Source organism: Physeter macrocephalus, chromosome 7 (assembly GCF_002837175.3).
Source record: "Physeter macrocephalus isolate SW-GA chromosome 7, ASM283717v5, whole genome shotgun sequence".
In the NCBI taxonomy this organism is placed as follows: Eukaryota; Metazoa; Chordata; class Mammalia; order Artiodactyla; family Physeteridae; genus Physeter; species Physeter macrocephalus.
In genome coordinates this window covers 153,910,721-153,936,844 of record NC_041220.1, presented here as the reverse complement: position 1 = coordinate 153,936,844, position 26,124 = coordinate 153,910,721, and the positions used below count along the sequence as shown (strand labels likewise).

The following is a 26,124-nucleotide window of genomic DNA, read 5'->3' as shown; positions in this document are numbered from 1 at the left end:
AATTGGGTTCTGTTAGCAGGGAAGGGGAGTGCGTGGGAAAGGGCAGTGAGTACCTCCCCCCCATATATATATTGGAGGCCTGGAGATTAAATTACCAGAGTTGAGAAAAGAAAAAGATAACATTTGGCACACAGTCTGCTCCTACTCTCACACCTCTATGTGCTTGGTGAAACCCCTGTTCATCTTTAAAACCCACTTGCATGTTGCCCTCCTTCAGGAAGCTTCCCCATTCTCTTCTCCCCCGCTCTTTGGCGCATGTCTTTTGTCATGCTGGAAAACCATTTGTTTGTATGTTCTCTCCCCTGATAGAGCAGAAGATCGCTGTGAGGTGGCGGGGCAGGTGTTACCATTGCTTGTCCCAGGACTCAGCACTTAGAGGGACTTCGGTATTCGGTGAAAGAATGAATGGCATTTTCATTTGTCAAAAAAAGATTTTAAAGAAAGCTAGAAAATAAACCATGCTATTTTTTTTTTAAGGTGGGAGAATGGCATGCATGCTTAGTAGAAATTTATTGTTGACTAGTTTAACAAGAATATCACTACCATGGCAAAATCTGGATAAAAGTAGTAAAAATGAGATCCACTGTAGATATCAAATCAAAATCCCTTTCTTTGTGGCAGCACGGAGGCCAAAGGTTCAGAAAATTGGCTGAACCTCACTTTGCATCTAGATATTTTGTCATCACTTAATATAATTAACCAACATTTACGGCGTAGAGTCTTGCATAAAGCGCCACGCCAAGTGCTAGGGCAATAAAAGAAAAAAGGTCCAGTTCTGAGCAGCTGCTATTAAATCATTCTTACGTAAATTGCCCCTGAGCCCTTGACTCACCTCGTGTCCATTGATGTCAGGGTGAAATCCCATCGCATGGCATTTCCCGTTAGCACTGGAAACTTGTACATGCTTGTCGAAGTCTTACTCTCCCAGTGTGGTCATTGTTGCCTGCGCAGCATTTTATTCATACTTCTTTGAGAGTGCTTTTCATTTCTCTTTTGGCTGGCCGGCCATGTTTCTCTCTCCTGAAACATGGGTCAGCAGAATAAGATCTGCACGCCAAATCCAGCTTGCTACCTGCTTTTGTAAATATAATTCCATTGCACAGCCACGACCTTTCATTTCTGTAGTGTGTATGGCTGCTTTTGCATGCTACAGTGGCAAAATCAAGTAGTTGCAACAGAGAGTGTCTGGCCTGCAATGCCAAAGATATTTACTGTCTTGGCCTTGGTAGAAAAGCTTTGCTGACCTCTGTTCTCATATTTTTGAGAGATTCTTGAAAGCAAGGGTTATGTTTTATTCTTTTTGGTTTCGTCCCCAACATCAGTACTTCGTATTAACTCAGCCAACGAATGTCCAAGTCCTACTGTGTGCGAGGCGCTGTTCCCTCAAAGAGCAAAGCAAAGTCTCTGCTCGTAGAGCTGATATTCTAATGCTGGGGCCATGGGGAGAGACGGAGCAGTGAACAAACTAATAGACTATGTCGGCGATGAACGTCATAGAAGAAAACAAACCAAAATGGGGGAAGAAGGGTTGCCGCGATGGGTGGGTGGGTGGTCGGTCGGTCGTGGTGGTCTTAGGGGAATTGCTTTCATGTGGGTTCACAGAGAAGTTGACATCGGAGTGGAGAGTCATTCCAACGACCTTGCCAAGGGGAGACAGGACGTGCGTGGCGTGCTTGAGGAATCACAAGGAGACCATGTGCCCAGAGCAGAACACGCGGTAGCATGGGAGGAAATGAGGTCACTGTCTGAGTCTGTTTTCTGGGGCTGGTTTTATTCTGGTGACTTTCTCCCTGAGTGAGATGGGAAACCCCTGGAGGGTAGAGCAGAGGCGAGGCAGGCTCTGTCGTGTTTTAACAGGCTCTGGCTTCTGAATGGAGGATAGACTATGGGCGGCGGGGGGGCAGGGGGGGCAGGGGGGGGCAAGAGTAAGCAGAAGCCAGGAGACCATTTAGAAAAAATACTGCGATCATCCAGGTAGGAGAGGATGTTTGTTGGCTTGGTCCATGGTCATAGAAAGGGGATGAGGAGGAGGCCAGAATCTGGCTTCTCGAGCCAGCTCAGTGCCTGGCATTCGGTAAATGACTCTTGAATAAAATGTCAGCGTTTCCATCGGGGTCGGCAGTGTAATCACCTCTAGAAATTATGATTGCACCGCTCCGGGATGGAATTCTGGCACCTGCCTAAAAATACAATGGTCAGAACTCTCCAGACATAGTTGACGCTCAGCCCCCTGTTGGGATCCATCGGTAGGTGTTTTTGTTTCACCTGAGAACCAAGCAGACCAAAGGGGCTACCTTTTTCCTTCACATGCTTCTGATGGGAAGTGAGAAGAAATCTGATGTAGAGAGAATTCTGTTTTTTCCATGATGAACCAAAATGATGATTAATAGGTAAAACCTTCCCATTTCTTCCAAGCTATCTGTAGGAAGGGTTGGCCGGGACCAAGCGGGGATCGTAAGTTTCTCACAACAGCAGCCCTGGGGTTTCCACTGTAGGCTGTGGAAAGATGAGAAACCTTTAATATTTCAAATCTCAGCTGCCCATTTATCCTTTCTTATGTAGTTAACATTAGCGGATGGCTGGAGAGGTCTTTAAGATGAAGCCAGCAGCTCTTTAATTTTTAACAAGCTTAGCACGTACTTTACACTTTTAATGATCAGTTACCCTTCAGTTGATAGCAAGATGAGCATTAGTTTAACCAAAGCACCCCATGGTATTTCTGAGGGATGCTATTTCAGAGAGGGTCAGGACATTCTAGAAATTGCGAATTTTGTAAATAAATGGAGGTGTGAATACAAAAAGGCTGATTGTCAGAATCACTAAACATAGCTTTGGATGTGAAACCTTCCTATGAATCAGGCTGAGAAACGCCCCCCCCCCCCCCCCCCGCCCGCCACCACCGGAGTGTGATTTGAACCTTGCATCTACCGGGTGAACTGCACGATTCTCCCACAGCCCGCAGTGGGCTGCATCTAATATGCCCGTCACTGTTGCGCAGGCCTCTGCTAATGGCCTTGAAAGGGAGGAGGTTCAAAGAGGCTTGGTTCCCAGGCCTGCTAATGAGCATGAGGTCTCTTCCCTCTTAATGAGCAGGGGTTTATGTGGGATTCTTTGCCCTCACGTTTTGGAAGGGGAGGCAGGCGAGAGTTCACAAAAGCAGCAAGTCTTCCCGGCAAGGGGAGTGTGCAGCTGGGCCACCCGAAGGCCGCCTGGAGGGGAGCAACAAAGCTGCCGGAGGTCGTGCCCGGGCCAGCGTGGCTCTGAGTGTGAGGCTGGACCTCCTGCTAGCCCGGCCTGTCGCTGGCGACAGTGACAAGCCCTTGATGGGAGATTTCAGGCCGGGAGGGCTGTGCAGGGTCCGTCGGCAGCCCTTGTAAATCTCCTCGGAGGAGTGCGACTGCCTTCAACTGCTTTTCTCAACTGTAATCGTCCCCACTGTTACAACTTAGCAAATGAATATTGTAGCCACGAAAATCCTTGTTCTGATGAACTATGTCGTTATTAGTCATTGGTCCCCAAGCTCACCGCAGCCGCTGAAAAGGCCCCCAGATATTTTTCTTCTTTGCTTCTCTTTGCCCACCCACGTCCCACCGCTGTATTAAACAATAGAATTATTCAGAAGAGTAACAAACGCATGCCAGAAACGTTGCCTCTATCACCGGCATCTTTGTGAAAGTCACTGTTTTTTCTCGGGAATGTATTTTGGAAACTGACATCCCCTGCTGAAGCATTATCATTACCCCTGAAATCATGCGTTTGATTTCATACACATTTCATGCCCATTTCTACAATAAGTGCCTTTCTCCTTCTCGGAAGGTATCGCAGAGTAGAGCCCCTTAAAACACATATACTTAACATGTAAGTTCATAAATTCAAAGTTATGAAAGACTCCATAGTTCATTAATTAATGTTTCTACATTTTCATTTTCAACACAAGGAAAACTTGGCCGTGACACAGTAAGATTATTGTGATTAGATATGGAAATTACAGTTTCAAGAACTTGCCAGTTTGGAGTGAGACCCTTTAAAGAACAAAATCACACACACACAAAAAAAATGCTGCTTTCAGTGACGGGAACCTTGAGGAAATGTTTAGCTGGTCTGCTGGCTTAGGGTGTTTCCCCACACCCCCCATTTCCCCAGTGAATAGAGAGAGAATTATTTGGAACGTACACACATTTACCCTTCCGTGACCTGTGTTGGGAATTATTCTGAGATGTATTCAAAGCTGACAGCCCCGCATGGCTGACCCCCTCGCGCCTAATCAAATCTTACGTTCTGTTTCCAGATAGCTGATCAGCTTCCTTGGATTTTGCTGATGACCCAGGAGAGCTTTGCCTGAAGATGGAAACACTGGAGTCGGAGCTGACCTGCCCTATTTGTCTGGAGCTCTTTGAGGACCCTCTCCTGCTCCCCTGCGCACACAGCCTCTGCTTCAACTGCGCCCACCGCATCCTGGTGTCACACTGCGCCACCAACGAGTCCGTGGAGTCCATCACCGCCTTCCAGTGCCCCACCTGCCGACATGTCATCACGCTCAGCCAGCGAGGTCTAGACGGGCTCAAGCGCAACGTCACCCTGCAGAACATCATCGACAGGTTCCAGAAAGCTTCGGTGAGCGGGCCCAATTCCCCCAGCGAGACCCGCCGGGAGCGGCCGTTCGACGCCAACAGCATGACTTCGGCCGAGAAAGTCCTCTGCCAGTTCTGTGACCAGGATCCTGCCCAAGACGCCGTGAAGACCTGTGTCACTTGTGAAGTGTCCTACTGTGACGAGTGCCTGAAGGCCACTCACCCGAATAAGAAGCCCTTTACAGGCCACCGTCTGATTGAGCCCATCCCGGACTCGCACATCCGGGGGCTGATGTGCCTGGAGCACGAGGATGAGAAGGTGAATATGTACTGCGTGACCGATGACCAGTTAATCTGTGCCTTGTGTAAACTGGTCGGGCGGCACCGAGATCATCAGGTGGCGGCTTTGAGTGAGCGCTATGACAAATTGAAGGTTAGTCCCATCCGCCTTAAGCCAATCCCCTTTCTGCCAGCAAATGTCGTGGAAAGAAAAAGTGTATTCACTGCTAGCTACGTGGCAGGTGAAGGTTTTCTCTTCGCCTTTGTGATCTGATTCGTTATAGCACGTCTTTTTGGCAGCCTAGCCATGTTACACAATAAGGGTATCTTGTAAAAGTCGACTGCTGCTTGTAACGTTAGCGTTGTCAAGGTGAGGGCGAATTCTGAAAAATCTGGATCATTTTCAATCCTTGCAGTTGAGAGAGAGCGAGAGAGAGCGAGAGGGCGTGCATGCGTGAGAAGGAATGGCAGATGCAATCTGGGTTTGGGCATTTGGGGGGTGTTTATTTTCCTTACTCATCAGGGAAAACTCATTTCACTTGCATCGTACCTGTATCTAGTTACTGCCCAAACAGAAGAATAGAAGGAGGAATGCCTATAGCAAATGTGGGATCGTAGAGGACGTGTGACCTTTTATTCCTTGCGTAAATGATATCCAGCGTATTGGTGAACTAGAGTGTCCCGATCGTCTCGGGTTTCACGAAAGAATTCCTTTTCGTGGAGGCTCTTTATGCCGTAAGGTTACAGGCAAGAATGTTTGAACTTCACTTTTAACATGAATTAGGAACCAAACTCCACCTCAGGGAATGATAATTAATATGACTATACGTCACATTTTAAAAATCACTCTCTAAATATGGAGAGAAGGCACCAGGGAAGAAATAAGCCAGGCCTCCAGGTGTCTGTTCATCCGCGGGCGACGGTGGGTCTAATGATTGCAAACTCAGCCGAGAGAGTTTGCTCTGATCATGAGACGCTCATTCTACTCTGTTCACCAGCTAATTTTGATAACAAGATGCCAATTAAAAGGAAAGGAAGTGTAAATTAAGAGCTTTGCGTAAATATGTACTGAAGTCCTTCCTCTCAGGACAAACACACACTGTTGTTGAGCAAACAAAATGAATCACGTGATGAGAAGTATTACCGCTCAGAGCTCATCATCACGGCTCACGAATGGTTCCTATCACTTCTTCTCGGCGCTGATGGGGGCTTGTGTTTGCCAGGACCGCGTAGTTTATTTGGGGGATGCTGGGATGAATGGGCCACATCTGTGATTTGGTTTGGCTGTTTCTTGGTATGCTGAGGGAGTTTGGCATGCCGAAGTGAACCCTTGCTTGGACCAAACGTCACTTGGGGAACAAAAGCATCACCTGGGCAGCATGCCTCACTCAAAGTGAGGTGACTGGTATAAAACCATCTTTAGGAAGCTGAACCAGAGGATCGACGTGATACAGACAAGGGAAGACAGACGCTGACTGGTTTTCTAGTGTCGTGCACGAAGGTAGCCAAAAACACACCTCCACAGTTCTTAATAGCGAAGGCAGTGCGTGTGTGAATTGTGCTGCTAAAACAAATGCTTCAGAAATTGCTGTGGCTATCACATTTTAGAAACATTTTTCAGATTCTTTTCCCTTTTAGGTTATTACAGAATATTGACTAGAGTTCCCTGTGCTATACAGTACGTCCTTGTTGGTTACCTATTTTATATATAGTAGTGTGTATATGTTAATCCCAAACTCCTCATTTATCACCCCCCCATGACCACCTTTCCCCTTTGGTAACCATAAGTTGGTTTTCAAGGACCTAGGTGTTTTTGCTTTCCGAAATGTAAAGCTGCCAGATCGGTCTTTTAAATTCAAAAAATGTTCTTTAATTGGCTTGACACTACCTTTAATGACCATTTGTCAAAGCACCACAATGAGGTTCCATATTCAGCAGCTCCCAGACTTGATATTTAAACCTGATCCTCGAGTTCTTCTCATGACTTGTGTACCATCACAGAGGAGTTCTTAGTTATTTACATCTCCAAATTTAAGAGGAGACACTTTTAATGCCCTAGCCCTTTTTGTGATGAAAATGAAACTCTTCAATTAAGAGCCCTGCACACTTGTCTAGTGAAGCCAGTGGGTTAGCGGTCATCTATACTGTTACCGGGAGGGCCTGAGAATTAATGATCTAGTGGATTTTATCTTCTAATTACAGAAATATAAGCATATAAACAGCACCCAGTACACCAAAACACATTTATAGCCGCTCAACAAAATATGCTTATAAGCATTTATTTACAGCCATTTCACAAAATCTGCTTATGAGCATTTAAACAAATGACATGTTAGCATAGCCTGTTTGTTCTAAAACATGCCACTTAGGTTAGAATTTTTAAAAAATCATAGAATAGATGACATTTGGGTGCCTATTGTACTTCAAAACCCAAGTACAATATAAACATTGAATTTTTGAAGAAAGTAATAGCATACTGAAGGGACCAAAACCAAGAAAGGGTATTTTTGTTAATTACTTTGATCTGAAAAAGTAAATGTGTTTTTTTTTTCTTTTGGTTTATTAACCATTTTTTTAAATGTCTTTATTGGAGTATAATTGCTTTACAATGTTGTGTTAGTTTCTGCTGTATGACAGAGTGAATCAGTTATATGTATACATATATCCCCATATCCCCTCCCTCTTGCGTCTCCCTCCCACCCTCCCCATCCCCACCCCTCTGGGTGGCACAGAGCCCCGAGGCGATCTCCCATGTGCCATGCGGCTGCTTCCCACTAGCTGTCTATTTCACATTTGGTAGTGTATGTATGTCAGTGCCACTCTCTCACTCCGTCCCAGCTTACCCTTCCCCCTCCCCGTGTCCTCAAGTCCATTCTCTACGTCTGCGTCTTTATTCCTGTCCTGCCCCTAGGTTCATCAGGTAAATGTGTTCTTTTAGTGTATTTTCTTGAGGCTTTACCATCTCGTACAGAAATGGATTTGTGATGATGTGGAAACACAAAGCATGTAGGAATTTGAGGATGCTTTCATTGATAACATGATAGATTTGTTTTACTTATTTGAATATGTAAGGATTCAGGTGTCTGCTGTTTGAAAATGTTTTTTTTTTTACTTCTGTTAGTAAAAGTCCATTATTTGAAGAGGGGGAGTTCTGCAGTGATTATGAAGAATAATTATTTCTTGCAATAACACTCAACTTTGAGGGACATTTTTTACTCACATGAGCTCTCAGTATACATGTGTTGATATAGAGGATTGGAATATACTTTTGTACATTACACCTTTTTTTTCTAGACACAAAAGGAAAAAAACATTTTAAAATTCCAGCATGTAGAATTCATGCAAGCAAAATCTTTCACATCATTTGAAATGGCATCAGGAATCTAATGCTTTCAGAGACTATGCATTGGGAAGTACTCTTAAAATATTGAAGCAAAGAGAAAATTAAACCAGCATTTCCTGAACTCTGTTTTAAGATAAAAAGAGAAAAGTCTTCCTGACAAATGCATAAGTCTCTAAATGGAGCGTATCGTAATGTGCACCTTTTCACATCATTTTGATTGAATTTTAAGAAGCCTCTCAGTCCCCCAAACTTGGATCAAAAGTTTGATTTGTGAACCACATAACATGTAAGAGAATTTAATAGAACGCATTCCAGAGTTTTCAAGGAATTACGATGCAGTAATTTCTTTTCCTCTGTTCCAGCACACAGTGTTGGAGCTCTTGTTTCTTTCCTCTAGTTACACCTATAAAAATACACAGACCAAGAAAAATTGACCTTTCCTTGCCCTTCAATTTCAGCACAGTCCGACTTCAAGTTAGCTGAAGCTGAAGTTCCAAATCATTGTTTTGCTTTTCTGACTCTAATTGGCCTTCTGTTGGCCAAGGGAGTTTATTTGTAAAATACCCCTTTCAATGGATCATCCCGTTATAATTTTATAATAGTTTGATAAAGGTTCCAATTAAATCTCAGCCTTCCTGTGTAGCCCTTCTCATCTGGAGGTGAAGACATGGGATTTCACTCTTCAGCTTCATTTATAGATCGTAGGGGTCTATATTTTTTTAAAGTCTTGTACTTTATTTGCCATTGGGGAAGTTGTAAATAGATACTGAGCTAGACTTTTTCCTTTTTCCTTAGAGTTTCTATAGCTTGTTTCTTCTCTGAAGATAGTAGCCGGTTTAGTGCAGGTTCCAGTGAAAGGGTGTGTGTGTGTGTGTGTGTGTGTGTGTGTGTGTGTGTGTGTCACAAAATCTGCTTATGAGCATTTAAACAAATGACATGTTAGCATAGCCTGTTTGTTCTAAAACATGCCACTTAGGTTAGAATTTTTAAAAAATCATAGAATAGATGACATTTGGGTGCCTATTGTACTTCAAAACCCAAGTACAATATAAACATTGAATTTTTGAAGAAAGTAATAGCATACTGAAGGGACCAAAACCAAGAAAGGGTATTTTTGTTAATTACTTTGATCTGAAAAAGTAAATGTGTTTTTTTTTTCTTTTGGTTTATTAACCATTTTTTTAAATGTCTTTATTGGAGTATAATTGCTTTACAATGTTGTGTTAGTTTCTGCTGTATGACAGAGTGAATCAGTTATATGTATACATATATCCCCATATCCCCTCCCTCTTGCGTCTCCCTCCCACCCTCCCTATCCCACCCCTCTAGGTGGTCACAGAGCACCGAGCTGATCTCCCATGTGCCATGCGGCTGCTTCCCACTAGCTGTCTATTTCACATTTGGTAGTGTATGTATGTCAGTGCCACTCTCTCACTCCGTCCCAGCTTACCCTTCCCCCTCCCCGTGTCCTCAAGTCCATTCTCTACGTCTGCGTCTTTATTCCTGTCCTGCCCCTAGGTTCATCAGGTAAATGTGTTCTTTTAGTGTATTTTCTTGAGGCTTTACCATCTCGTACAGAAATGGATTTGTGATGATGTGGAAACACAAAGCATGTAGGAATTTGAGGATGCTTTCATTGATAACATGATAGATTTGTTTTACTTATTTGAATATGTAAGGATTCAGGTGTCTGCTGTTTGAAAATGTTTTTTTTTTTACTTCTGTTAGTAAAAGTCCATTATTTGAAGAGGGGGAGTTCTGCAGTGATTATGAAGAATAATTATTTCTTGCAATAACACTCAACTTTGAGGGACATTTTTTACTCACATGAGCTCTCAGTATACATGTGTTGATATAGAGGATTGGAATATACTTTTGTACATTACACCTTTTTTTTCTAGACACAAAAGGAAAAAAACATTTTAAAATTCCAGCATGTAGAATTCATGCAAGCAAAATCTTTCACATCATTTGAAATGGCATCAGGAATCTAATGCTTTCAGAGACTATGCATTGGGAAGTACTCTTAAAATATTGAAGCAAAGAGAAAATTAAACCAGCATTTCCTGAACTCTGTTTTAAGATAAAAAGAGAAAAGTCTTCCTGACAAATGCATAAGTCTCTAAATGGAGCGTATCGTAATGTGCACCTTTTCACATCATTTTGATTGAATTTTAAGAAGCCTCTCAGTCCCCCAAACTTGGATCAAAAGTTTGATTTGTGAACCACATAACATGTAAGAGAATTTAATAGAACGCATTCCAGAGTTTTCAAGGAATTACGATGCAGTAATTTCTTTTCCTCTGTTCCAGCACACAGTGTTGGAGCTCTTGTTTCTTTCCTCTAGTTACACCTATAAAAATACACAGACCAAGAAAAATTGACCTTTCCTTGCCCTTCAATTTCAGCACAGTCCGACTTCAAGTTAGCTGAAGCTGAAGTTCCAAATCATTGTTTTGCTTTTCTGACTCTAATTGGCCTTCTGTTGGCCAAGGGAGTTTATTTGTAAAATACCCCTTTCAATGGATCATCCCGTTATAATTTTATAATAGTTTGATAAAGGTTCCAATTAAATCTCAGCCTTCCTGTGTAGCCCTTCTCATCTGGAGGTGAAGACATGGGATTTCACTCTTCAGCTTCATTTATAGATCGTAGGGGTCTATATTTTTTTAAAGTCTTGTACTTTATTTGCCATTGGGGAAGTTGTAAATAGATACTGAGCTAGACTTTTTCCTTTTTCCTTAGAGTTTCTATAGCTTGTTTCTTCTCTGAAGATAGTAGCCGGTTTAGTGCAGGTTCCAGTGAAAGGGTGTGTGTGTGTGTGTGTGTGTGTGTGTGTGTGTGTGTGTGTGTGTTGCGTACATATGTGGATAGAGGCCAGGGATGCTGCTGCGTCCTGCAGGGTGCAGGATGGGCGCTCCCACATAGAGTTCTCTGGTCCCAAATCTCAACAGTGCCCAGCTTGAGAAACCTTCATCTGTGAGAATTTAGTGTTTGTCACCGTATGAATTTGCCACGACTGCCACAACAAGGGACCACAAACTAGGTGGCCTAAAGGAAAGAAATGTATTGTCTTACAGTTCTGGGGTGCAGAGGTGCTAAATCAAGGTGTCAGCAGAGTTGATTCCTTTTGAGGGCTGTGAGGGAAGAATGGATTCCAGGCGTCTCTCCTTGGGTTGTAGGTGGCTGTCTTCTCCCTGTGTCTCTTCATGGCATTCTCCCACTGGGCTTGTCTCTGTGTTCAGGTTTCCCCTTCTTGGCATAATTTTTTGTTTTTTTCTGGCCGTGCCACGAGGCATGCGGGATCTTAGTTCCCCGACCAGGGATGGAACCCAGGCCCCCTGCAGTGGAAGCGCGGAGTCTTAACCACTGGACCGCCAGGGAAGCCCCAGATTTCCCCTTCTTAAAAGGATGCCAGTCATATTGGATTAAGGGCCCACTTTACTACAGTATGATCTCATCACAGCCAGTTAGAGCTGCAATGACCTTATTCCTAAATAAGGTCCCATTCTGAAGTATTCGGGATTAGGACTTCAACATAGGAAATTTTAGGGGCCACAATCCAGCCCATAACAATCACTCCAGTGTATATACCTAGTTATCCAGTCAGTTGAACACACGGTATGTCCCCCTCAAGGATTTAATCACCCTAAGTTAGGCAGAGACCTTTGGCTCTCACTGCTCCGTCACCCGCCTAGGACTGACCACAGGGTCTTGCAGATAATGAATTCCCAATAAATACTTGTCAGCTGCTTCACTGATGATCAACTGTTAACACTACATGAAAACTTAAATTCCATTCCTAATAATATTGCAGATACTCATCCGTAAACACGATAAAGAATTCTATAAGATAATTTTTAAATAAGAGCACAGCCAGATATTACATTATATTTTATCCAGCTGGATGTGAATCGTTATTTTGGTCTCTATTGCATTTCATTGGTTTAAATTTAATGGTGTGTATTTTGGTAAACTAGATCTCAGATACTTGTAGAACAGCTCACCTTTGTTTTATGCTCCTATGTGATGGACACTTGATAGACCCATTATACCTACCATTTCCTTTATCTTCCCATTAACCGTATCTGACATGGGTTTTTATTGATTTATTTATTTATGGCTGCGTTGGCTGTTCGTTGCTGCACGTGGTCTTTCTCTAGTTGTGAGCGGGGGCTACTCTTAGTTGCAGTGCATGGGCTTCTCATTGCGTTGGCTTCTCTTGTTGCGGAGCACGGGCTCTAGGCACGCGGGCTTCAGTATTTGTGGCACGCGGGCTCAGTAGCTGTGGCTCGCGGGCTGTAGAGCGCAGTCCCAGTAGTTGTGGCGCATGGGCTGAGTTGCTCCGGGGCATGTGGGATCTTCCCGGACCAGGGCTTGAACCCATATCCCCTGCATTGGCAGGCGGATTCTTAACCACTGCGCCACCAGGGAAGCCCTGACATATGGGGTTTTTTGAGAGGTCACGCAAAAGTAAGTTAACGTATGCTGCATAAATGAAGGCAATATGAACAGAAACAGTCTCTCTCCTTCACGGAGCTTAAAGTTTAGCAGAGAGTGCCAGTGGGTAAACATTTTCTCTGGTGGCGGTGGAAGGAGGCACGCTGCCCAAAGCAGGGACGACACCAACCCCAGACCTGAGAGATGGAGAAAGGCTTCCTGGAATAAGGGCCATTACACCTACCGTTGCCAACCTGTTTATTAGAAAATAATGTTGAATTTACTAGATGTCCATAGATTGTTTGGTATCATTCTTTTTTTATTTTTCCCACTTACCATAGATTGTTTGGTATCAGTCATTCTTTTTTATTTTTCCCACTTACCACATCCCGTGTGCAACCCCTGTATCTTTTTGCAGACTAGTTCACAATAATTCTAGGCTAGATTTTAATATAACATGTAGATATACCTTATGACATTTTGTCACACGATGCCCCTGGGGATATGTGAACGTCAGACACATGTCTTCCAAAATGTTTTGGTTATATGAGGTCTCACCAGTTCCAACTGGCCCCTTCATATTGTGATTCTGCTTGTACTTATTTCATGGGAACATTTCTTTAGTCTGCAATATATCTTTTAAAACTTCCCACGTGGGGCTTCCCTGGTGGCGCAGTGGTTGAGAGTCCGCCTGCCGATGCAGGGGACACGGGTTCGTGCCCCGGTCCGGGAAGTTCCCACGTGCCGCAGAGCGGCTGGGCCCGTGAGCCATGGCCTCTGAGCCTGTGCGTCCGGAGCCTGTGCTCCGCAACGGGAGAGGCCAGGGCAGTGAGAGGCCCACGTACCGCGCAAAAAAAAAAAAACAAAAACTTCCCATGTGATGAAATACAGTTTCCAAATATTTGTCAAATATGTTAAACCTATATTTTAATTTTCTTAGTTGGGCACAAAAACTATTTATGATATATGGAGTAAAAGAAAACATCTCTAGGGATATGTTCTTAATGGTAAGTTTAAGGCTCCATCTTTCTCCTCTCTCCTTCTCATCTGCCTATTCCCCCCTGAGGAGTCTCCTCTCCCTCCTTCAACTGCGGATAGGAATGTCTTATTGCCTCATGATTTATTGTTATTGGAATCATTTTTGAGAAGCTCACAGAGTTCTGGGATCTGCACAGACCAGTACGCAAGGTACCTTTTAGTCACATGGCTGTGGAAACAAATGTAGTTTTTGAACATGTTGCTTAGCTTAAGTTCCTCTGTAAAACAGGGCTAATAATGTACTTACTTGCGTAGAATCATGGAAAAGCAAGATAAAATGTTTCATGTAAACCCTCAGCCTTGCGCCTGGCAATATATTATAACGTAAAAATACTGTAAGAAACCAGGGGGTTAGAACGGCATGATGGTTGAGGTGTGGAATTTGGAGGCAGACCACCTGCCAATTATTTTTTTTTCTTTTTTCTTCCTTAATTTTTATTTATTTATTTTTGGCTGCGTTGGGTCTTTGTTGCTGTGCGCGGGCTTTCTCTAGTTGTGGCGAGCGGGAGCTACTCTTCGTTGAGGTGAGCGGGCTTTTCATTGCGGTGGCTTCTCTTGTGGAGCACGGGCTCTAGGCACGCGGGCTTCAGTAGTTGTGGCACGCGGGCTCAGTAGTTGTGGCACGCGGACTTAGTTGCTCCGCGGCATGGGAGATCTTCCTGGACCAGGGCTTGAACCCGTGTCCCCTGCATTGGCAGACGGATTCTTAACCACTGCGCCACCGGGGAAGCCCTGCCAATTATTTTGTAACCAGTGCTTGTCTTATTTGCGTGTGAGGTAAGAGTCCATGTTGTTGCTTTCACGGGCTATGTAGTTCTGTGTCTCAAGCACCTGGCGAAGGGCGGGGGCATGACAGTGAATAAATGCTTGTTGATGGACAGGTGCGGGATTGATGGGTTAGAGGCGTGTTTCGGGATTCGGAGGAGGAAGAGCCAACTCTGGGTTTGAGTAGATGAGAAACCGTGCTTCAGGGTGGTGGGCTTTAAGCCGCCTTGACAGATGGGTGGATTATGCATCAAAGAAGAAGAGCAAGGCGTTCCTCAGGAGTGAGGCCAGCAGAGACCTGTTGGCAGGAATCCGCAAGACAGCTTAGGGATTCTAGACAATTCTGGCTAGAGCCCAGGGTGCCGATGGAGCGGCCAGGAGGGAGGATGTCAGAAGAGTCTCGGTGGGGGAAGAGTTTGAGTCTTTGAGTGCCAGGTTCAGGGTTTGGGGCATTCTTCCTCTTCTTTACAGCATAACACTGAAGGAGTTTTATTTTTGTGAGAGAGGCTGATGTCATGTAGATTTTCTGAAGGCAAGGTCAAATGAGGATATCAGAAAGCTTAGGGTCATTGTGTCCACAGAAGAAACAGAAGGGGGAAAAGATGTTCACATTACTTTAGATTTTGTGGTCTCTTTTTTAATATGCAAAGTGAAGTAGTGTCATAGGTCAGAACCTCCCACACTCAACAGGAACAGTGCAGATAGGTAAGAGTCAGTATCTTGTCCTTGAAGACCAAGGAGAAATAGGAGTGGTCATTGATGAGTGGCTCCTGGGTCCAGACATAAATGTAATTCTTTTCCTGCTTCCCTAGTGCAGCGACATACTGGTGACCATGTGTGCTTATTTCTTCTGGCTTTTTGATCCACTCATAAGGAGTTTGCTGTTCAAGCCTCTGAATGCCTACCACAGACTTGAGGAATGTTTTAGAGCCAGGTGCAACATTGAAGGTCATGTTCTTTCATCCCCGTTGTGCAGATGAGGAAATTGGGGCTGACAGTGGTAAGAGGGGTGACCCCACGTCACCTGGGGAGAGGACTTTGAACTAGGACTAGAGCACAGTTCCCCTGCTGCCCAGTTGTTCTGTGTCTCTTTGGCTACTTCTCCAGCTAACAGCGCATTGCCTTTCAAGTGGTTCCGTCATTTCCGAGGTTTCTTTTGAGGTTTGGAGACTTAACTCAGTGATTTTACACACACAGCTGGCCGGGCTGTAGGCCACAATCATGGATGGTGGATGATGCCTCTAGGGCCACCAAAAAAGCTGCCTTAAGATATCTCCATGCCAACATTTTCTCCAGTTGAGCCAGCGTAGACTGGGTTGTCTTGAAGGGCCAGATCTCATGCCAGGAGCCGAGTTCACACAGATGGCCCCCAGATGACCTTGGGGACACCTCAGAGGAAAGGAGATACTCGTGTGGAAACAAATGAATTGTCCTTGCAGCTTCCATGGGCTCACCGATTTCCCTCATAGGGTAATTTTTCCCTGGATGTCTTAATATATAGTTAACTGCTTAATTTTATTTAAATATATAAAGTGGGTAAATGTTAAGTGAGGAGTATCTATTTGTGCATGCTATTTGAATTTAAGTTGAAAAGTTTTGAAAGAACACAATTCGTCTTGATCACTTACAAAGTTAAAGCTAGCAGGATTTGCTGAAATTACCTTAACTAAATATTTCATTTTTTAAGGCTGTGATATGCAGAATTCTCTTTCATTCTCTATCATTGACAAATCATAAATTAGGTTCTTCTTAGAAAGGCTGGCAAATTTTTTGACACTGGATAGGTAAAATAATAAAGAGGACACAAGTGGCCTGAGGAGGTGAATGTAGCTAAAGATTGGATATATTCTCAGTATGTGACATTCTGGAAAAATCTGATAAAACCATCAGTACACTTACAAAATCCGCTTAAAACTTAATTCACTTTATGTTTTAGACTTTTGGGCACGGTACTTAAGGACTTTGCCTACCCATGAGGATAGCTTTTAAGCTGACAGGGGAGAATACATTTTGCATTTCTCATCAAAAAAGAAAATGCTTGTAAAGTGCCTAGCCTTGTGATTGGCACATAGTAAGCGTTCCACGAACATGAGGTATTATTATATCTGGGCAGTTACTGTTACAATAAAGGCTTCATTGGTGTAATCCAATCGTGGATTTCCTGACAGTATCATAAATTACTTAGTGGTTATAGGGTCTATTTGTGTTTCTGGCTGACATGGGAAATTTTGAACAACCCTCTGGGGAATTATAATTGGGTGGAAACTTTGATTTGTCCTTCTTTTTAAACCAAGCTAAGTAGTAAAATGGACTTTTAAGAAGCAGTGAGCGGTGGACTGAAAGAAATGGCTTTAAAAACAAGCACCATTTTGAAGTCCAAGGGGACGAGCTAGTCTTTCATGTTCCTGGTTTATCGGATGGAATCAGTACCCCAGGTGTTGACAGAGGACCTCCAGCTGTTTCCGAGGAAAGAGAAGCTGGCATTCGGGTTTATGCCATGAATGTCACATTTCGACACAGATAAGACAGATGAGACAAATATAGGTGACATGACAGGCGGGGCAGCCTGGACCAATCACAAGCTCATTTGGCCAGCTTTCCCTTTTGTTGTAGACTGCCTTGGGTGTGTGAACGAAGGATGGAGCAAGGTGGCCCTGGGCTCTGCGTTAGCAGCTATCTCCCTTAGCATAGGAAGAAGGAGGGGTTTCAGTATTGGATGGGGCTAGGGGAGGAAGAAAGCTCTGAAGCGAAGGAGCTTGTAGACTGAGGGGAAGGCCTTCAGCCCCTCCACTGTAGCGACCCTGGGTGTTCTGTGCCCTTCAGACAGAATGGATAGAGCAACGTGGTCATCATCTCCCTCCTCCCTCGTATCTCCTTTACTGCTTGCTGGGGAGAACAATCAGGCAAATAACAGGTTTTATCCATGGGGATAGATTGGGTTCGTATTATTGAAACGATATGGAAAGCCTGAAAATCTTCTACCCCCCTTTGTGTCTTTTTTTTTTTTTTTTTTTTTTTTTGTGGTATGCGGGCCTCCCTCCGTTGTGGCCTCTCCCGTTGCGGAGCACAGGCTCCGGACGCGCAGGCTCAGCGGCCACGGCTCACGGGCCCAGCCGCTCCGCGGCATGTGGGATCCTCCCGGACCGGGGCGCGAACCCGGTTCCCCTGCATCGGCAGGCGGACGCGCAACCGCTGCGCCACCAGGGAAGCCCATTTGTGTCTTTTTAAATGATCTTTTTCCCCCATCTGCTTTGTCAAATTTTGCTTTGAAAGAAAGAAAGAGAGAGAGAGAAGTGAGGAGAGAAGAAAAGAAAAAAGAAAAGAAAAGAGGGGCTTCCCTGATGGCACAGTGGTTAAGGATCCGCCTGCCAATGCCGGGGACACGAGTTCGAGCCCTGGTCCGGGAAGATCCCACGTGCCGCGGAGCAACTAAGCCCGTGCGCCACAACTACTGAGCCTGCGCTCTAGAGCCCGCGAGCCACAGCTACTGAACCCGTGTGGCACAACTACTGAAGCCCACGTGCCTAGAGCCCGTGCTCCGCAACAGGAGAAGCCACCACAATGAGAAGCCCGCGCACGGCAATGCAGAGTGACCCCCCGCTCGCCGCAACTAGAGGAAACCCGCACACAGCAACGAAGACCCAGCACAGCCAAAAATAAATATAAATAAAGAAATAAATTTATAAAAAGAAAAGAAAAGGACCCATATTTATTCATCTAAAGGGTATTTGTGTTTAGCTAATGAGATAAGCCCTGGATAAACTCTGGGAATGCAGAAATGAGTCACAAAGACACGTCGTTGCTTTCATGGTCTAGACATAATTATAACATGTGATAAGAGTATAGAAAAGGGCTATGAAAAGAGTCCATGAAACTCAGTCCTTGAGATAGTGTTTAATATGACTTATAGTCCAAAATTGCTGACTTAGGTGTTGCTCTCTGGAAATTGCCTAATTCCAAAAGCCGAAGGGAAAACACATGTCAAGGAAAAGCAGTGTTCAGAGAGGACAACAGTGACATTTGCACCATGCATCCCTTTGGAGTGACAGCCAGGGCAACATAGGAGGACTCCAGTCCGTGAAAAAATCTGGGCCAGACCCTTTCTTATTAAAGGTCCGCTGATCACGGGCTGAACTGCTAGCGGTTCTCACGTGCTTTCCTCAGAGGTCTCCGTTTCCTTCCTGACCGGGGCTCATAGGTCGGGTCCATATCCAGGCAAGGGAGCAGTTTATGTCATTTCCACTGTGGAAGGACCCATCTCTAGGAAGACGCTGTGAGAGGCCACTGGAGGAAAAGCTGTTGTGTGACCAAGCCAGCTGGGGAGCTGGCTGTATCTGTTTCAAACATTTTACGAACTTAGGTGTTAGGATGAATGAACATCCTGGCCTGGTAGAGAGGTTCATTTCTCTGTCCTTTGACCCTTTATGTGGCTGTCCAGAGCTCAGCTGCTCTTCGTTGGTGGCGTCAGATTTCGGGCTGAGAGGAGTGAAACGGGCAGGCTTTCCGACTCATGCTCAGTATGGCCTATCGCTTCTGGAAGATCGAGGAGACCCAAGGCCCCCATACAAACTCCACCCAGGAGGGAAGTGCTTTTCTTGCCCCTGGATTGCTGAATAAAGCACTGGAGGGTCCCGGCCGACGAGGATCTCACGCATTTATAGTGTTCAGCTCGTCAAATAAAGTGGTTCCAGTTTCTCTTTTATTCTAGAAATTCATCTGGAAACGTATTAGGCAAGGCCATCACTCTGCCTTTGTACCTCTAGAAAACAGTCCTGTAGGTCAGGGCTGCGGGGTGGTAAGGGAGGGAGATTCTCTTTCAAGATGCTGCTTGAAGTTGTTTTCAGATGTGGTTCAAGGGTATTTGTTTATTCAACACTGAGAACCAGCTATTACCAAGAGGAATAACTAGCATTTGTAAATCTCCAGACTGACAGTTTGATCAGTATTATTTGATCCTTGGAACAGCCATGTATCCCCTGCAAAAATATGGGAATGATAATACCTGCTCATTAGGGATCTTGGGAGGATTAAATGAGATAATATAGGTCCAAGTGTCTAGCTCAGTGTCTAGTGGGTGGGGGAAGCTGGGTAAATAGGAACCTCCTTAATCACTTGGAACGTGAGGTCATGGAAATTAAATAGCATTAACTATGGTTAGAGAAATCCGAGTTTAGGGGCTCAGACCCAGGGACCCCATCCTGCCCCGAACTAATCATCACCTGTGATTAAGGCAGAAAGAACTATGGCCCAAACATGCCACACTTCAAAAAAGTAATGAGAAGGAAAAAGAGCTTGGGTGATGGAGAGACAAAGTGCTTTTGCCTTAACTTCTGACACAAGGGCTCCCTGGACTAAGCAAAGAAATTTCCTTTAAAGTGGTAACTAGATTGAAGCTGATCTGTTTTCCCTTCTAATATAAATAATGGAGTAAAAATACAAAAATGAAATACGGAAATCCATGTGGAATAATTTTTATTTACTTACAGTAATGTTGAATTATTCAGTATTCACTGGCTACTCTATACGTTAGTGTTAAATGAAGGAATGAATGAATATCTGATGATCCCTAAATTCATTCCATCACTTGAAATGTGATGATTTATTTGCCGTGGTTAAAAATGTAAATTTAGCATCTTGGTCTCTGAGTTTGACATTTCAAATCTCTTAAGAGACCTAAATGAATTCTTATTCATATTTAGTTATTTTTGGCAAAGCATGTACATAAGTGAAAATGGTCACCACGTGTTAGTCAATAAAAGGGTTTGGGGTCTGTTATCCATTCCTCTCTCTAGGATTGCTTATCAGTCAGAATTGTAGGTTTAAATTCGTTTCTGAGACCAGAACGTCTCAAATACAAATGTACACAGGAAGTACTTGGGGGCCTTATTAAAATGCAGGTTCTGATTCAGCAGGTCTGAGATAGGCTTGGAGTCTGATTTCAACCTGTGCCCTGGCCTTGCCATTTTAAATTTGTGTGAACTTAGGTTAAGGGAAAAAAACCAGAACTAACTTCTCCAAGGCTTAGGTGTTCATCGGTGCAACAGAGGTATAATTGAGGATTAAACCCGGTAATGCTTGACCCTTGGGAAGCCCAAGGTTCCTCTCTCCATTGCTATTCTCCCCTGAAGGCTTCCACCCCACCCCCCAACTTATTTGCAAATTTTAAGCCTTCTCTGCAGTTATAAAAACATTCTAGATTCTTCTAAGAAGTTAGACAATGTAAACTTGATATAAATCAAAGTGGATAGTCTTCCTCCTCAAGCCTTCTACCTCTTCCTCTACTGACTCCAGTTGATTCTTAAAGGACTAACTCTAGGCTCACCGAGGACTACTCTAGGTTAGCTTTTCATAAAATTCTCTAATCTCAGACATGCCATGTTGTCTTTACTACCCCTTCAGAATTACACTGCATTCCGTATTATTTTATAAACATTTCTGGGTTCAAGCCTTCCTGCCCCAACCTTTTGTTCATTTCTCAAGCTCAGCGCCTGTATCTCATAGTTCTTTGGTATCTGATTATTCATTTTTCGGTGACTAGAGCATTTCTAAAAGCTACAAGGTGTTTTATCAGTAGTAAATAGTTGTAGAAACAAATGGAACAGCCGGTAATAATTGAATCAGATGATACAGTACAATTTGCCCATCAGGTAAAAAAGGAAAATCGTAGCCCACCAGCCATTCTTTTGAACTTTGAATACATAAGCCAGCAAAATATTGCCTTTTAGGTCTCTGCATTCATTTCTGAAGCGACAGATTGCTCCCCAGTGATTTCTTTTGAGAAAGTATTATAGAGAGACCGTTCGATTTTTAAAGACTTTAGTTCAGACAGAGGTGATGAAATATTTGTCATTCACAGGGGGCAGGATAAAATATTACTATATACATATATATAGATATGTATATAGTATGCATATTTTTTATGTATATTAGTTTGTTCCCTGCTGCCTCAGAACAGTTATCTGTAATTCCCCTTTGAGGCAGGATGATAAGAAATCATGAAGACCTTAGCGGGTAAACTTAGCAGCACACAATTGTCTTATTATGACAACTTGAAGGGCGAGGGGTATCTAGTGGATCAAGGCCGGGGATGCTATGCTGCTCAACATCCTGGATACATAAGACAAGCCCCCATGGCAGAGAATCATGCGGCTCCAGATGTCAGTGGTGCCAAGGCTGGGATACCTGTAATTAAGCAAAGCATCTTTGCCGGCAGTGCAAAGGGGAAAGCTCAACTTCACTCTCAGAGGCGTTGACTTGTTTGTGTGACCTCCAAAACCAAATCTGTTTTGAGACTAGAAAGCTCAGCCCTTGCAGAATCCCCGCCCACCATCTGTGGACGCCCTGAGCGGCAGGCTGGCGGCCGCCCCAAGGCTGTGCACGGCAGGCTTCCTCCACCCCAGGCCTCCACCCTGTCTTGAGCAGTCTGGGCCCGCCCATGCCGTCCTCCAGGCTGTTTCAGCAATATTTCAACCTCCAAAGGCTTATTAAATATTCTTTAATCCCTTCCCCAGATGTGATTTAGGTGCACTTGATATTATCTCCTATCCCCCAGATTTCCTAGTTGTGGCAGTTCACGTTCAGGACTACCTTCCAGGGGTAGCTGTCTTCCAAAGGAACTGTTTATATGTATATAGCTCTGCATGTGTATCTGTGCAAAGCTATAGATTTTCAGCTCAAGTCGGAGACGTTGGAATGGCATAGATCAAGTGTGAGTCTTCAGTGCTCAGGCTGAAGTTATTTAGGCAACGTTTCCAAGTGTTTGTTCCTGCCAGCAGATACTATTTATTTCACAAGAAGTACACGTCTTGGAAGCCCCAAGCTGAAAGGACCTTTGTTGTTGTCCAGTCCAGTGGTTCTCGCCCAGAGAACTGCCCAGAGATCACCTTGAACAGGGGCCCAGCTGGATGGAACAAGATCCTCTGGGGTGCAGCTCAGGCCCTGAGATTTCCCCCAAACTCCCCAAGTGAATCGTTCATTCATTCATTCATATTGAAGTATAGTTGACGTACAGTGTTGTGTTTCAGGTGTACAGCAAAGTGATTCAGTTATTCTAAGGTGCAAACTTGGTTGAAAAACGTCAGTCTTGCCCAACCTCTCAATTACAAATGGGGAGACTGAGGCCCAGATGAGTTTCTAAAGGCAGGAGTCAGCGAACATTGTAGGAGCCAGCTACTAAATATTGTCATATGGTTTCAGTCGGGACCGCTCTGAAAGCAGCCCTAGACAGTAGTAGACAGGATGTAAACAAATGGGCGTGGCTGTGTGCCAGTGAAACTGTATAAAAACAGGTGGCCGGCCAATTTGACCCGAGGGCTATAGTTTGCCAACCCCTGGTTTAGGCCTCACAACTGGTTAGTGGAAACCCATATACCAGACCACAAATATACCAACCTTCAATAAATGTTGTTCCACTTGATGTAGTCTTTCTGTTTGAGGCAGTGTCTACAACATACCCAATTTCTGTAGAAGTTGAATAAATACCTTTATGTAAGTTAAAACACGTATCTTAATGTAGATGCTTTTAGTCTAGAGCACAGACATTTTCATTATCTGTGTTCTTATGAGAGGTCTCCATTTTGAAGATACCTATCAAATTTAAGATGATAATAATAATAATAATCACAATGTCTCTGTTCTACTGAAGTAGTAAGCCAGTCAGTAGTATTTCTGTCCAAGGGATTTTTTTCAGCTGGAAAGGCAGAAAATAAGACAACATGATCAGACCATCAATGCAAGAAGAAAAAAAAATTCTGCTAAGGAAAACAGGTTGTGATTTTTCTTTTCAACCAGTGAAGAAATCAGTTGTAAATCTCTAATTCTTTATCATTGTTCTGATGATCTGTGAGGGGATATTTTATTCAGATTTCTTTTGAATAAATCTGAGCAAACTTGAATATTATATCTGAGAGCTAGAGGTGCCTCCCAGGAGTCCTCAGAAGTGACCATGGGATAAGGCCACGGGGGTGGGAACGAAGCCATCCCAATTAATCTGGAGAGTTATGTGTTTGGTTCTTAATGACAATTTTGGTTTTTTTCACTGTTTGTGTAGCCCTTCCTCCAAAATGCACTCATAAAACAGGTTTCTTGGGAGGTTCAAAAGCCATTGAATCTGGTCATTTTCCTTGGAAATTGATTTACCTCTATTTGGTAGTTACCTACATTACCTGTCTTTTTCAGCGAAAGTGACTCGATCTCTTCCATTTTCTGTCTAAACAATATGCTCAGTAAAAGTGCTCCTGTCCTGAAAAACATCAACATCATATTTACAATGAGAAAGTGACTTTCTGGCAAAGATTTCTCTGAATGGATAAACACTAGAGATGGTGAAACAAAATCAAATTTGTTTCCCACAGGAAGTATCCCTCATCCATCTCTCTGATCGCCCTGTTTTGGATGCCCTCCCCCGCCATGTCCCCCTCTCACTCCATCATAGTGAAGCTTCACTGCTGCCTTAATCTTTGATTCTGGAGGCTGAAGGAGAGTCATTTTCCCCCTGCAGTTGAGAGTTATATAGCCCTAGGTGATTTTATGAAATAAAGTGTTCCAAAGGAGTGTTCTAGAAGATCAGTGATAGGAGTTAATACCAAGCATGTCTTCGGACAAGAAAGTGTTAGGTGCTAAGACACCTGCTGATGGTTCCACTGATCCCTCCCAGGTAAGCTCTGCACTTGAGGTTGTCTTTGTAGGATGGACAAGAGGCGTGGAAAATGTTCGAAAAAATAAGTTCTATTTGTTTCACGCTATCATTGCGAAAACAGCTCTAAAGGAGACAGAGCGTGGTCATTAAATGCCACTGAACCCTTGACAAATAATTTTCATGAAACAAAACCAAAACATTTCAGAACTTTTTTTTTCCCCAAATTGAGACAACATTGTTCTTCCTTTCACTCTTTCTGAATATTGGTTTGTTTGGGGGTTTTGCTGTTACTGCTTAAAGAATAATTATTACCTTAAAGTATTTAAAAATTTTTTTCCTAAGTCATAAATTCCATGCAATAAGACAATAAATAAGCAGAGAGCGTCGTGCCAGAACATTCCAGGCGCGCCTGAAACTCCACAGCAGGATGGATCCAGGAAGCAGCCTCATGGAGCCTGGCCATTTATCTTGTAAAGTCTCAAACTGCCATGGGAAGCCCCTAGAGGACATGCTGTTGTTTGGGAGTTCCATTTAAAATACATTAGCAATATTCAGTATTTTTCTAAAGTTCTGGAAATCTACACTATAAGCTTATTCAGATGTATTATTTGTTTCTCCCAGCAGCCAGTGCTGCCAAACAGAACTAAAGAAGGAAAAAATGAAGATAATATAAATATGAGAATCCTGACTACTATAAAGTGATAAACAAAAGTTTTTAAAGAGCAACAGATTGAGCACAGTCTTGTTTGGGGGCTTTAAAGTAGCATTATTTAGGATGGGTTTCTTTCTCCCAATCCCCGCCTCCCTTCCTCCGTCATTCAGAAATAATCATCTTATCACTACCGGGATACATCCCATTTTGAAGACATTTACCTGGGGCCTTTTCTTCTCTTTTAATTTTGTGACCTGAATATTGGTGTGACTTTCATCCTTTTGGCAAGCAAAGGGATTACTAGGTGTACTGAAGGAAGATAAGAGCCTTTCCATGATTGTAGACTGAGCAAAGGGTGGAGAACAATATTTTATTTCTTATTTCACAACAGACCCAGGCTCCCAAAATTACCTTCTGAGTTTGTCAAATGGTATCATGATAGCCTACTAGGTGTTGAAAATTTCTTTCATCTGGGCTCGAGATTCCACATTTTTCAAGAAAGAAGGGCTGAAACTTTCCGTAATGTTCTCTACCTTAGGTTTCACAAGCACGCTTACACCCAGATATTTTTTCTTGTGAAAATCCTGAAGTAAGTCGAGGTGTACATACGTAATGATCTAAAATTTATCTTTGAAAGGAGATAGCCTATATTTTCACAAATTAGAGTTTATAATTATGTTGCATTTTTACTCTGTGGGACAGCACCATTTTTTACCTAGTCTGAATTCGTCTATTAGCCTTTCCTTACAAATTTGAGCCCAAACTTTCATCAGGCTGAATATTGATAGATCTCCCTATAATTGATACAGATCTAAATAAGAATGAAGTCCTAATAAAAGTTTGGGAGAGGGACCTCCCTGGTGGCGCAGTAGTTAAGAATCCACCTGCCAATGCAGGGGACACAGGTTCGATCCCTGGTCTGGGAAGATCCCACATGCCACGGAGCAACTAAGCCCGTGCGCCGCCACTGCTGAGCCCACACGCCGCAACTACTGAAGCTCACGCTCCGCGACAAGAGAAGCCGCCGCAACGAGAAGCCTGCGCACTGCAACGAAGAGTAGCCCCTGCTCGCCGCAACTAGAGAAAGCCCGCGTGCAGCAGCGAAGACCCAATGCAGCCAAAACTAAATAAATAATAAATAAATAAAATTTTTAAAAAAGTTTGGGAGAAACCTGTGGTGTTAAAGAAGGAATGATGACATGGAATACTATATATATTTCTACTCTTGAGTTGGATTCAGTCCTGTTATTGTTTATGAAGTGCTAAATTGGGTCAGTGACCCAGAGATCGTTTTATTTAGAGTGAGTTGGATATGGAAATGAAACAATATTTCCCTGCTCTGAAAAGTCTTCTGATAAAGATTTCAGTTCATGGTAGAAAAGCTGTTCCCAAACTAAGG

At 43.6% G+C, this 26,124-nt stretch overlaps 1 protein-coding gene across 8 annotated transcripts in view; it reads left to right on the top strand.

The window, feature by feature from the left end:
• Positions 1-26,124, top strand: part of MID1 (midline 1) — a 670,305-nt gene that overhangs the window by 512,300 nt on the left and 131,881 nt on the right. For 7 of the 8 annotated variants that reach the window (XM_024115452.3, XM_055086313.1, XM_024115453.3 and 4 more), the window contains one exon: positions 4,289-5,004. In XM_024115452.3, coding sequence (XP_023971220.1) covers positions 4,345-5,004 — 660 coding nt within the window. In that variant the 5' untranslated portion in view covers positions 4,289-4,344. The remainder of the gene's footprint in view (positions 1-4,288; positions 5,005-26,124) is intronic. The other variant, XM_055086315.1, reaches the window with a different exon arrangement.